The following is a 13651-nucleotide window of genomic DNA, read 5'->3' as shown; positions in this document are numbered from 1 at the left end:
TAAATAAAACCTTAACTTTAACAGTAAACGAAAATGAATCTTAATTCTTATTGAAATAGGGCTACTATTTTAATCCCAATCTTAAGTATATTATAAAATTATACAACAATATATACTAGCTTATATATATTTAATAATATATATAGAATAAACCGAGAGGTATTCTTCTTGAGGCGCCTATTGTACTTTAATGTTGATAAATTAATTAACCTATTGAAGAATACCTCTCGACTTATTCTATATATATTGTTAAATATATATAAGCTAAACAATATATAACATTAAAGCTATGAGCATAATTTGGAAGGAGGATACATAATACCTAATTATAAATGCTAATATTATAGTTTGATTTGGCTAAGTGATTGGGTTTGATTCATTTAGTGTTAGGTATAAGGTTTTATTTGGTTTATTATTTAAATAGATTTAGGTTTCAAGTTCAATTTTGTTTTAAGGTTAGGTTATAATGGTTTAGGGTTAGGGATCAATTAAGTATATAATTAGCTTAAGAGTTTGGATTTGATTTGTAGTTTAGTGTTTGATTTGGTTAAGTGATTGGGTTTGATTCATTTAGTGTTAGGTTTAAGGTTTGATTTGGTTTATTATTTAAATAGGTTTAAGTTTGATTTAGGTTTCAAGTTCAATTTTGTTTTAGGGTTAGGCTATAATGGTTTAGGGTTAGGGTTCAATTAAGTATATAATTAGCTTAAGAGTTTAGATATGATTTGTAGTTTAGTTTTAATTGTGTTTCAAGTTAGAGTTCAATATGGTGTTAATGCTATTCTTTCATTTGGTTTAGTGGCGGGGTTTGATTTGATTAGAGTTAGGTCTAGGGTTTGACTTGTTGTAATTAGGGTTAGGATTCAATTTAGTTTAGTGTTTAACTTTAATAAAATTACTTTAATATATTAAGAAATTTGAACTTAACTCCTATTAAAGGAAAACTGAAATTGAACTGTAGCTAGTATTGAAGGATATTCCAAATTTTACCATGGTTACTCTTAGGTTCCATTTCGGGTTAGGAATAGAGTTTAAATATAGTTAGTATTTAATTAGTGTTTGGGTTAGTGATATTTTTTGATAAGGGTTAGGGGAGTGTTGGATTAATGATGAGATTTAATTTACATTAAAAAAATAATTAGAGTTCAAATAGGCTTATGGTGCAATTAGGATTAGTGGTAGGATTAGAATTTAGTTATTTTTTAATTAGAGTTATGGTTAGGGTTGAATTTGATTTAGAGTTTAATAATAGTTAGGTTTGAAATTGGATTAGCATTTAAATAGGGATATGATTTAGTTACAATTAGGATCAAGATTATGTTTCAAATGATTACAATATAATTAGAGTTTGAGTTAATATTAGGGTTAATTAGAGTTAATTATATGTTTAATTTAGTTCAATGTTTATACTTAATTTGGCTTAGGCTTGCAATTCAATTTGGGTTATTGTTACATTAGGGTTTACTTTTCTTTAAGCTTAGGGTTTAATTTGACTTAGTGAACTACGGTTAGGGTTAAATTTATTTTAGTGCTAGTGTTAGGATTTATATTTTATTTAAGGGTTAGGATTTATATTTTATTTAAGGGTTAGGATTGAATTTGGTATAGTATTCAATTTGGTTTAGGGTTATGATTTAATTTGGATTTTAGACTAGTATTAGGTTTAGGGTTCAAATAAATTTATTGTAAGAATTCAATTTTATTTAGTATTAGAGTGGGGATTAGATATATAATTAGACTTAGGGCTAGGATTGAAATATTAAGCATAATTTAATAGAACTTTAGGTTCAATTTCATTTAGTGTTAGTGTTAGGCTCGTTAAGGTTTAATTTGATTTAAGTTGGTATTACTAGATATGGATTATATATTCGCATACATTATAATCAAGTATTTGTTAAAAAGAGACATGTAATACACATGTTTTATCATATAAGATTCAGCAAGCGTAGGATTATGACTATTAAATACCATCCTTGAAACTTCATTTTGTTTTCTCTATGATTGTCTTCTAAAATGTCTTTATTGGTTTCCTCCTTCCAAATTATGTTCATAGCTTTAAATATTCAGAATTATATTTAATATATAGTTTGATTTGTTACTTTTTGATTTAAGATTTATATGCATGTTTATTAAATATATGTAAGCTAGTATTCTTGACATTGAATTTATTCTTTATAACAATAATAATATTCCATTGTCGCACTTACTTTCCAATATGATTGAAAATATAATTGATAATAACTAATTAAAAACAGAAAGCAATTTCATTTAGTTAATGAATAGCTAGCTAAATGACTTGCATTAGTTTTTTTATGGAATGTAGCTATGCATGTAACACCAGTAGTAAATAGCCACCCATCCAGTTCAAAGTTTTATACTTAATTGTACTCAATATACACTTAGCATTTGACTCAATTTTTAGTTAATTTAAAGCTTTATCAAATCGGTATTTGATAGGGATCTTCTCTCATATGCAATGCAATATGTAATTAGTATTGGATTCAACACAATATTGATCTGGATCTTGGATAATACCTCCAGTAATTTTGAAATAAATCTTATAGTAACAACCCTTGCTGCATTTCCATCTCCACCAATTAAACTTAATGGCCATAGGGTGCTAAATTTAAATATGGCAATATCCATGTGAAGTAATAGTATAGACCTACGACAAAGTCTCCAAGAAAAACAACTACAGGGCAAATGTAATCTCAATGCCAAATATAGACAAAATAAGAACAATTAGAACAATATGACAAATGACCTGAAGGTTCCAGGACTACACATTTGCCAAATTGAAATCACAGGAATATCAATCTTTAAAAATAACATATCACATGAATGTTAATGCATGACGAAAGAGTTTTATCAGAACAGTTCACTGGATCATTAGAGCAAGATAGAGGATGCAGAAACTAACATAAAATGTGTATGCAATTGTATCACTAGAATTGCATATCCTGAAAATCAGTGTAAAATATTGCGGGCAACCAATTCGCAAAAAAATTACTATAGGATGTAAAATATTCCCGGCAACAAATTCGCAAAAAAATTACTATAGGATGGCACTATAAGAAGCACCCTTTCTCCAAAATGGACTCCTAGGTAGAAGATTCATTAAATTACACACTTATAACCATAATTATATTATCCCTGGTTGTGTCAAAATGTACTGATCATCCAAGCTCATTCTCTCGATTTTCTTAAAAACTGATACAGATGGGGTTTTGGTTCAAACGACACCATCCTCCGGTTTCTGTTTGTGTTTTGAATTTTACAGAGTGGAAGGCGTTGCCAAAACCCTTCCTTTAGATTATATGCAAACACCTTTACACTTTCATCACCATATAGACTGCTAAAGCACAAGTAATCTCCCACACAAGCACACGCCTGATGCCACCAATCTTTATCAAGATATTCATGGAGTGACAGTGGAGGCTTTTTTAAAAATTCTTTCCACTTCCAAACCAACTCATTTTCCTTGTCCTGAAACAACTCCCAGATAACAATACCGTCCTGAGTTCGGCCAAGTTCGCAAATGTTGTGTACAGCGGATGGATGAATTGGGGCATACCATGGTGGGTGATTTATGTCAAGCCTCCGATTGTTGAGTATGACGGACACAACAAGAACAGATGAGCCATATGAAACCATAGATAGAAAATGCATAAGATCCAGATCTTCAACCATTTCAGGGGGTAATGGATCTATTATAACAGGGCTAATGAAACCCTCATCTTGGATTTTGCAACCAAAGATAGTCCATGACGACATTCCCTTCCAGAAAAGAAATCCATTGCACTCAACCAATTCAGAACCTAAAATATCTGATGATGGTGTTTCTCCTGCAAATTGAAACTTAATCCTCCATGAATCTTGAAAGTACTGGTAGATCTGGATGGAAAAACTTTTAGAATTCGAACAAACTACCAAATATGGCTCTTTGTTTCCTCCCTGTATGATATGTATAAATTGGCCAGTCACATCTATTTCTATCTCTGCATAAGATCTCATAAGGGGATTACATACAATTAATTGTGGAGTGGGGATTTCTTGAAAGAGCAGTAACCCATCCCCTACACTTGGTAAAAATCTAGTATTGCCTTCCTTAGGGTTAGGGAAAAAAGAGGGTAAAAATCTACTATGGCCTCCCTTAGGGTTTGGGAGAAAAGAGAGAGACAGGGTCCTCCATCTTTGTGCTGAAAAACAGTATGCCATACAGCACCAATTTCCATCATTTTCTTCATTACAGATAAGAAGCCATGGAAGCCATGGATCTTGGATCGGCAGTGAAGACAAAAATCTGTGCGAGGACAAAATAAAATTCCATTCTTTATTGACTACGCGAGAACTGCAGAGTGATTCAAATGGAAGCTTTGAAAATACCAATTCCTTCAAATCTTGAGATAGCTTAGATATACCACGCTGCTCTGCGTCTCCTTCAACTGCTACGATGGATTCATCTCCTTCAGCTGCTAGGATCGATTCTGGCTTCATGGCTTTTATTCTTCAAACCCTGGATCAAGTACTATTTCATTTTTAGAGTACATCCTCACTCCATTTTATAGGCGTTTCATGTGGAGTACTTTACTAAGAGAAGCCGACGTGGAAAAAAAATATAAATTAAAATAAATTAGTATTGAGATATTATTATTTAGCGGATAGGCTTTTATTGTGGACTTGCAAGTCGACAATTTGCCACTATACCTCTCTCATACCTCGAAACAATTTTAACCTATCGTTAACCATTTTCAGGTCAACATTTAAACAATTGATGAACAACTTATAGTAATAACAAAAAAAAATTAGTGATCAAATATTATTAGCAGATAAGATCATTATGATTGTATGCATAAATATCTACAAATTTGATTTAATTCTTGGAAAGATTTTTACATTGCTTCCACAGGCACGCTTTCTCTGGACACTACTTCTAAATGGTTTGCATTTCACTGCTTACTATTTGTGTTATTTAAATGGTGAATTTTGATACCTAATTTCTGATTCTGAAGCATGTTTTCAAACTTGCGTTATAAAATCTGAAATAATTTGTGTTTGATACTGCATATAAATCTCAAATAGTTTTATAGTTTATTAATTTGTAGCTCAATGTTTCAGCCATGATAACAATGATAGGCTGCAAAACTTAAGCTGGCATAGAGAGAAATACATTTAATTTCTTAACAGATCAAAAAATTACAGCTACATGAAATGTTATGTTTGTGCGATATCATATGTTTCCTTTTAATACTCATGCTTCAAAGAAATTGTCATCTACAGTAAATCATATGAGCGTCACTAGTCCTTTTCTATGTTGTAATTTGTTTTTTTGCGGTTACTTATTATTAATGGACTAATATACAACAGTTTTTCCACTAGGAATATATAATTAAAGTAGAGATAAATTATTCAAGAATGTACCCTTACCTGCAGGTTCCCAATAAACATATGGACATCTGATTCCAATCCTTGTATGGTTACTATAGTATATGAAGGTTTTCAATAGTCATTTGAGCAGTTGATTCCAGTCCTTGTGTATTAATCCTTAGACTATGGCTCTTCCCTGTGTGAAGAGCCTTGCGCAGGCGATGATGGGGTTGTCTCCAGATCTCCCTTCCTTAGTTTGTGTGCAATGGTCACGTCCCCTGCAGCTGGCTTTCTGTGTAATGCTTGGCTGGTGCTTGGTCGTGGGATGCTTAGGGAGTGCGGTGGGCTGTGCAGTAGGGTTGGAGGTCTTTCTCTGAGCTCTGCTAGAGATCTGGAGATCTTGTTGCTGATTGGTTCGATGGTCCTGGACCTCAGTCTTTGGGGCTTTTGGGTCTTGTCTCAGATGGGTGTGAGAGTCCTCTTTTTAGTTTGGCTGATGGGCAGTATGTCTTTGGCTGGGTCTTTCTCTCAACTTGGAGATTTCGTACCAGGGCTTTCTACAATGCTGTTGGTGTTGGTGCGGTGAGGGTTTGGTGTTTCTATTTTGGCCCTTGTCTTGACCTGATTGCTGCCACTCTTGCGGAGATGCTCGTGGTTGAGGTTGAAGTAGTTGTGAAAGGGTTCGCGTTTGCCCTCCTCTTCTTGTTTTTGTCATTTTTTTCTCAGCCATTTGGTTTATTTTCAATACGTCCTCTTGAGGTGGTTCCATCTCATATTGAGGTTGAGATGATGGGTTTTTGAAATACGCAGTTTCCTATTGAGGTGGAGATGGTGGTTGTGATTCCTTTTGGTAGAAGTTAGAATGAGGCCTTGGAGCTCCAGGCTCTTGTTTGGTTTGGATCTGAGTGTGGGATCATTGTTTTCTTCACCCCTTTTCTCCTTATTGAGGTAGTGATGCTGGGGAGAGCAATTTCTCAGATGCTAATGTTCCCTCTTCAATTTTGGAGGGTCTTTCTCTTGACGCAAGTGATTTTCTGATTGTTGGATCTCTGCTTTCAAGCTCTTTCATGTCTTCTCCTATAGGGGTGGAGAGCGTGGTGGCGCTTTTTTGTATGGATACTATCTTATTTAGGCCTCTGTTTCAACTTAAGGTGGTTGAGGGTACCACTTCAAAACCCTTTGATGTGGTTCTGGGAGCCATTTCAAAACCCAGTTTTAAGGTTAGGGAAGCCTTTTAAAATCCCTCTGTGATTTTAGGAGCCATTGTAAAACCCAATGTGAAGGTTAGGGGAGCCTTTCAAAATCCTCTTGCTTATCTTTGGCTGGATGTTGACAGTTTTTAAGGGCCCAGCTTAGTTTGTGTTTGTTTTTGGTTAAGGGACAGGGTAGCCTTTTGCTACCTGACTTCCCGAAAAATCACTGATGCTTGGACAGGTTGTGGAATCCTGTTTAAAACCCTCTTGAATGGTTGTGGATGCCAGTCGAAACCCTTAGTGTCTTTCAGGTTGAGGGAGCCTATTTAAAACCCTCTTTTGTGGTTGTGGGTGCCAGTCAAAACCCTCAGAGTCTTGTTGTGGCGTTTCACTGGTGGTTGGCTGTATGAATTCATTGTATATGTTTTGATCAGCGATTTCTTGCTGGGAGTTGGATGTTGGTTTATTCGGGGGGTTTCCGGTCCCCTTAAAACCCGTTGTGCAGGGTTTCAGGGCCCCTCAAAACCTGCGTTTCCCTTATTCAAAAACAATGTTTTTTATCGCTTGTTAAACCTATGCTTTCCAAAAATGTTTTTTAGTTCTTCTTAAACCTGTTCTTTCCAAAAATAAGGTTTACAAGTGTTAAAAAGAAATTATATACATCCACGATATCAATGTCTATTCCATTGTATTTGAGGGATATTCTGTCATTTTCTTTTACCAAAGCAACATGATCTCAAAACAACCAACAGGATATTCTAGAAATTAGCCAAAGTATGGGCATTTACATTGCATAAAGCTTTACAATAGGACATGTCTTGTAAATTCCACAATTAAAGAAATTTCTTCAAAACATATATTTCCTCTAATTTCATCTTATTGATTAAGATGAGGCACCCTAAATAAAATAAGAAAAATCTTCAATCCTCATCATAATTGTTGTATTCCAAACAGAAAGCACAAAAATTGAAAAATAAAAATAAAACAAAAAACATCTGCAAATTAAAGATACGTCAATTCGACCTATCAATTTGAAGAACCTACAAAATTACGAAACAAAAAAAACTAAAACTATAGATTAAACTTACAAATCGTAACCCGAACTTCACTGATAAACTCGGGCAAAACCCTGAAATTTTGCAGCTTTTCGTCGACAGAATTTAATAAAATGAAAATTGTTTGAGAAATAAAATCACAAAGGTCATGATATTATTTCTTAACAGCGGAATCTATACAAATAGAGATGTCGCGTGTCCGAATCTCGCAGAGCAGAACACACTGTGCAATTTGAATTTTAGGAGCAACTAAAAACTAAATTATCATTGAGATGAAATTATTTTAATTACGTCCATAGGTCGAACAGTTTATGTGACGAAAAATTGATTGCATGCCTTCTCCAAGTACTTAAAATTCAATGTGCATATGGTATCTTTAGAAGGCTGGTTTGTTTGTTTTTTTCCGAGTGGTTTGAATAAGCAGATTTTTCTATATTTTTTATTTTGTTTTTTCAAATAATTCTATTATAAAAGTGACTAATATTCTGGATTAAGGCAAAAACAGATTTTGAAGGGTCCTAAAACCCTTTACAAAAGTATTGAAGGTTAAAATGTTTCTTCTATTCTACTATATAATTGTTGGAAGATATCTCATCTACCTTCATATGCTCCGTATGTCAAAATGTATTTGTAGCATTAAGGACAAACCCTGTAAGGAAATCTTTCTTTCTAGGATTTGAATGGATCTTATCCAACCTGTTCTTTGTCTAATCAACAAAATTTTCACATCTACCTGCAATATATTTTTCATGTATGTATAGAATTCTGGAAGTTTCTTCAAGATACCTCCAACATATTGAAACATGTGATGAATTCTAGAAATTGTTGCCCCTTAGTTGTCCTTGATGACAAAAAGGGTTCCATTGTGACGGGTTGCATATCATTCATACAATTTCATTATGGTGCATGGTTATGAGGCACACTGTATACTACAAGTTTGACATGGCTTATATTTCACTTAGCACCTAGTGCTTTTGGCATTTATTATTTTATATGCTGATTATCATTTAGCATTTTATGGTGCATGGCATTATTTGCATTAGCTTGTTGGCACGTTGAAGGTTGCTATTTTAAGTGCTAATCAAGCACTAGCCGACTGTCCATTTGGCAAATCAGTAAATGAAATATGATGAAATGACATCCATTATGCTGTGACTTAAGGATTTTTTTATTTTTATTTTTTACAGCAGTTGACATTTGTCATCGGAATGAAATGTTTCAAGTTTTCATGTTGACTGGGCAATTTATGAAGATAAGGCAATTATTTGGCCTATTGACCTTGCGGATTTCAAATCATCTTTAATTATTATTTGGGACTCGACTTATAATGAGTTAGGGCAAAAAAAAAGAAAATGAAAGCATTGTTTTCAAAGCTAATGTGATACCACCACCATCGGTGACATGAAGGCAGTTATAGTGGCTTGTTTAATTAGTTTCTTGATGTGGGTTTTGAATATGACAAGCTACAACCATAGACAACACAGATGGTGGACTTTTTGGACGAATATATGGGGATCTCATTTAGATTTTCATAGATTCTTGTCTCCGGGTTAAGATATTATCATCTCTAGGCATTATCGTTTCACTGTTTTAGTTTTAAAATAAAACGAAGAGAGTGTTTGTGATAAAAGGATTCTAAATGGTTCAAATTCATTTTTGTAAATTTGAAAATCAAAAGTATTGGTTATGCGTATGAGGTGGGTATGTTAATTCATTTTGTTGATAATACAAAAGGTTTCTTTTATAAAAAGGATATGGATTGTTCTATGTTTTTTATTAAGGGAAAATAGGTTTTAAGGGGACCAGAAACCCCATATAACAAGTTTTGAAGGGACCCAAAACCCAATAGATTTTACCAGGATCTAGAACCCAACAAAGTAGGCTGCTCGAAGATATTAACAAAGAAAACCATAGCCAAAAACCAACATAGCTGACTCTTCAACTTCCAACTAATGCATAACGACGCTGCTAAAAAGAGTAGACATAGAAAACTAGCAGGCCTACCAGATCCAGGAAAGAAAGGATCAGCCCTAAGAACCAACACAAGGGTTTTATAGGGGGACCCTTAACCTACAATTGCAACCATGGGTGGATCCAAACACCCATATCCTCCATCATAAACTCCAGATTACAATAATTGACCATACAAACCCAATCTGGACACAAAGGGTTTTGAAAGGTTCCCCTAACTTTGAATGTGGGTTTTGGACTGGCACCCAAAACCACGAAAAGGTTTTCCCAAGATCCCTTAACCTTCAACAAAGAAAACAAGTCACTAGACTCAAAACTAGTCCTTAGCCAAAAAAGAGATAACAACAGGCCAGGATGGGCCCTTGAAAAATACCAGCATCCAGCCTGCCTAAGAGAAAAACAAGGCTACCACAGCCCAACAATGGGTTTTTCAAAGCTCCCAAAACATGAAATAAGAGGGCTGAACAAAAAGATAGCAATAAAGATCTAGACCCTGAAACATGCTGGGAAATTGGGAAAAGAGAAACCCAGACCTTCCAATAGAGACAACCATGAGAGAAAAATAGGCAATTTCCACCAGCAGCTTGAACAATAGAAGCAATTGGATAGCCTTTTCCAACCATCTCTCCACCTCAATAGGAAAGATGTCCACCTCAATGGAACAAGAAAGAAAGCAAAAAGACAATGCAAAGTCCACAACAACCAGCATAACCAAACCAATTCCTTCCACCAAATCTCCACCTCCATAGGAGAAAGGGTCACCTCAAACATACAAGGATAGGAAACATCCAGAAGCCCATAAATCCCTCTCATAGTGTACCACATAAGAAACCCCACAACCACAAGAAGAGGGTGACCCATCATAGATAAAGCCCCTAGAAACCAGAGGAAAAGAACAGAGAGAGGAGAGGCCACAAACCCAAAAAGGAACTGAGAAATAGAAGCTCCTCCTTGCACTAGGAAAGCACAAAGACCACCACTGAACATCTCCACGAGCATCTCCATAAGAATTGCAGCCATCAGGCTGAGCCAAGGGCTAGAACAGAAACAACAAACCTTGGTTACACCAACACCAGTAGCATTGTAGAAAGCCATGGTATGGCTTCTCCAAGTTGAGAGAAAGACCCAGCCAAAGGCAAACTGCCCATTAGCGAAATAGAATAGAGGAGGACTCTCTCACCCACCTAGGACAAGACCCAAAATCCCCAAAGACTGAGGGCCATGACCCTTGAACTAGTCAGTAATGAGATCTCCTACATGGGTCAAAGAAGGACATCCAACCCTACACTCCACCGCACTCCCCAAGCATCATGAAAGGCAACCTCAAGGGATGTGACCATCACACACAGACCAATGGAGGGAGACTTGGGACAACCTAGACACTACCAAAGCTACATAGGGTAGAAAGACTCCAGGTCTTTCTACTCCTAAACACCCACGAGAATCTTGCTGCATCATCCACCAAAACACCGTCTTTAGTGTGAAGCAAAGAATTGCTCACCAGGGCCAGAGACCCAACAAGGGTATATGCAATGAGAGGCCATTGAGCATCCAAACTTGCAACATGACCAAACAGTGGATGTCCATGGGAACCATCATTGTTGTTGTCGTTCGCCTCTCCATCATTACATTCACTAGAGGAAACCCTACCTCCTCCGCCGCTCTCTCATGGATTGTTCTATGTTATATAGGCATGGTCTATTCTATTTATTGTTGTCAAGAATAAAATATGTTGCATTTTTTAGCTATCAAAATAAGAGGAAATAATATCATATTCAGTTTCTTTCTGTTAAAATAGAAAATAAGTTATTTTTTAGTTTTGATGAACAAACCCTAGTTAGGGTTTTGTAACCCTATTTCGAGGGTTATATGTTGAAGATGAGATGATAGACAAACTGGCTATTTAAACAGGAGTATTTTTTTTTCGGGAAAAAGAGAAAAAAAGATATATTTTTCGATCCAAAACAGAATATAGATCTTTTGTCAAAGGGTTTTGTTGATTGAATTTTTTTTTGAGATAAGGTGTGCATTATCTCTCTCTATTGTAAACTAGAGATTGAGCTTACTCTCTCTTAGTGTGATTAAGATTGGTTTGAGAAAGAAAATTGTAACTCTCTATTTGTTATACAGAGATGTGAAGGATATGTTGAAATACTCTTTGTAGTTGGAATCATGATATATACTACTTCATTATACGTGTTCCAACTAGTGATAATCTTGTGATTGCAATCATGAAATTACAAGGTTATCATTGACTGTAACTTGAGTTAATACTTTGTATTGTAAGAAGCATAGGGGTTGGTGCTCCTTGAAGTATTAAGACTTCTAAATTTAGTGTACAGAGTTGGTGCTCTATGAATTAATAAAAGACAATCTTAACAAGTCGTTTTTCTATCCCAACAGGGTTTTCCACTCATAAAAATCTATGTGTCTTGTGTTACATGTTATTCATTGTCTCATTAGATCACTCTGATATTTTTTTATTAATCTTCCCTATTATTGTCATCTTGGTCAAAAGCTTGTCATGTTGATTGTTTCATTCGAGGTTTAAAGTTGTTCTAATTTATATATGTTTATGTTGCACATGTGTTGTTCAATTCTTTTCTTGTATCAAAAAGTATGAGTTTCAAAGGCATATAAGAATGAATCAATTATGTTCATATTGAATGGTTAAATTCATATTCTTTTATAAATGAAATCTTGTATGTAAATTATTTTATATGCTGAGTTAAATTTTTTGTTGACTTTGATTCACCCCCCCTCCTCTTAGAGTCAGTCCACTTCCAACAAGTGGTATCAGAGCACAGGGTCCCTCCATATTGGTTTGTCCTAGGGATTGTTCCTGGTCTTTTGGAAGTATTGTCATGGTTCAAACACAAGAAGGTGCCTCACTTTCAAGAGCTCCCCTCTTTGATGGCACATATCATGTTTTTTGGAGGATCAGGATGGAAACATACTTGATTTTTGTTGATCTTAATGTGTGGAACATTGTGTCCACAAATTATGTTGTTCCTACTACTATTCCCATGGATCCTAATAATAAGACACAATATGAATTAAATTCCAGAGCTAAGCATGCTATCTTGTGTGGTCTCACGAATGATGTTTTTGTAAAGGTCATGCATTGTGCATCTGCTCATGAGATATGGAACAAACTTCAAATTATTTATCAAGGGGATGCAAAGGTCAAAGAATCTAAAATTCTCACACTCAAGAATCAGTTTGAGTCTTTGAGAATGAATGAAGATGAGACTATTGCAAGTTATTTTCTCATAATTGATGAAGTTGTAAACTCTATAAGAGGTCTTTGTGAAACCATTGTTGAAAAACATGTCATTAGGAAGATCATTCGAACCTTGTTACCTAAATTTGAAACTAAGATTTCAACCTTAGAAGAAAAGAAGAGTTTTTCTACAATGTCTCTTGATAGATTACAAAGCATTCTCACAACATATGAAATGAAGATAGGTAGTAATCCTTCCACTTCTAAAGAGACTGATTTCAAATCAGAAAAGAAAGAAGAACCTGATAGTGAATCTGAACTTTCAAATGCTATAGAAGCCCTACTTGTCAGCAAATTGAAAAAATAATTATAAGGGCAAATTTCCATTCAAATTCTTTAACTATGGCAAAACTGGACACTTTGTTGCTCAATGCCCTTTGAGTGATCAAAATAGTGAGGAAGAAAAACTGGAAAAAGTTTACAAAAAGAAAATGTGGAATCCTAAAAAGAAGTTTAATTCTGTCAAGAAAAAGAAGGGTCTCTTTACTAAAGAAGACTCTGAAGTTGAATCGGATGACTCACCTTATGAAGGTGATCGAAATTTGTTTATGGCAAAAATAGAAACCTCTTCAATGAAATACTTGATTAGCAAACCAAAAAATAAACTTGATGATGTGGATCAAGGTGAAGTTGATCTTGAAGGAGAGTTACTTTGTTCTCTGAATGAAATCAAGAGATTAAAGAAGCTTGTTGCTTCTCATGAAAGCTCAAATCAGATCGTACAAGTTGAGTTGAATGACTCAAACTTGGCAATTACAAACTTGAAATCTCTTTTTGAAGAA

At 34.8% G+C, this 13651-nt stretch overlaps 1 protein-coding gene across 1 annotated transcript; it reads right to left on the bottom strand.

Annotated features, from left to right (window-relative positions):
* Nucleotides 1-3186: 3186 nt before the first annotated feature.
* Nucleotides 3187-4497, bottom strand: LOC131062863 (F-box only protein 6-like). Its single transcript, XM_057996601.1, has one exon. It carries the CDS (start codon nucleotides 4495-4497, stop codon nucleotides 3187-3189), a length of 1311 nt encoding a protein of 436 aa, XP_057852584.1.
* Between the last annotated feature and the right edge of the window lie 9154 nt (nucleotides 4498-13651).

Source organism: Cryptomeria japonica, chromosome 9 (genome assembly GCF_030272615.1).
Source record: "Cryptomeria japonica chromosome 9, Sugi_1.0, whole genome shotgun sequence".
Taxonomy (NCBI): Eukaryota; Viridiplantae; Streptophyta; class Pinopsida; order Cupressales; family Cupressaceae; genus Cryptomeria; species Cryptomeria japonica.
Note: the sequence above shows the minus strand (reverse complement) of the source record. Positions and strands in the feature narration are given on the sequence as shown.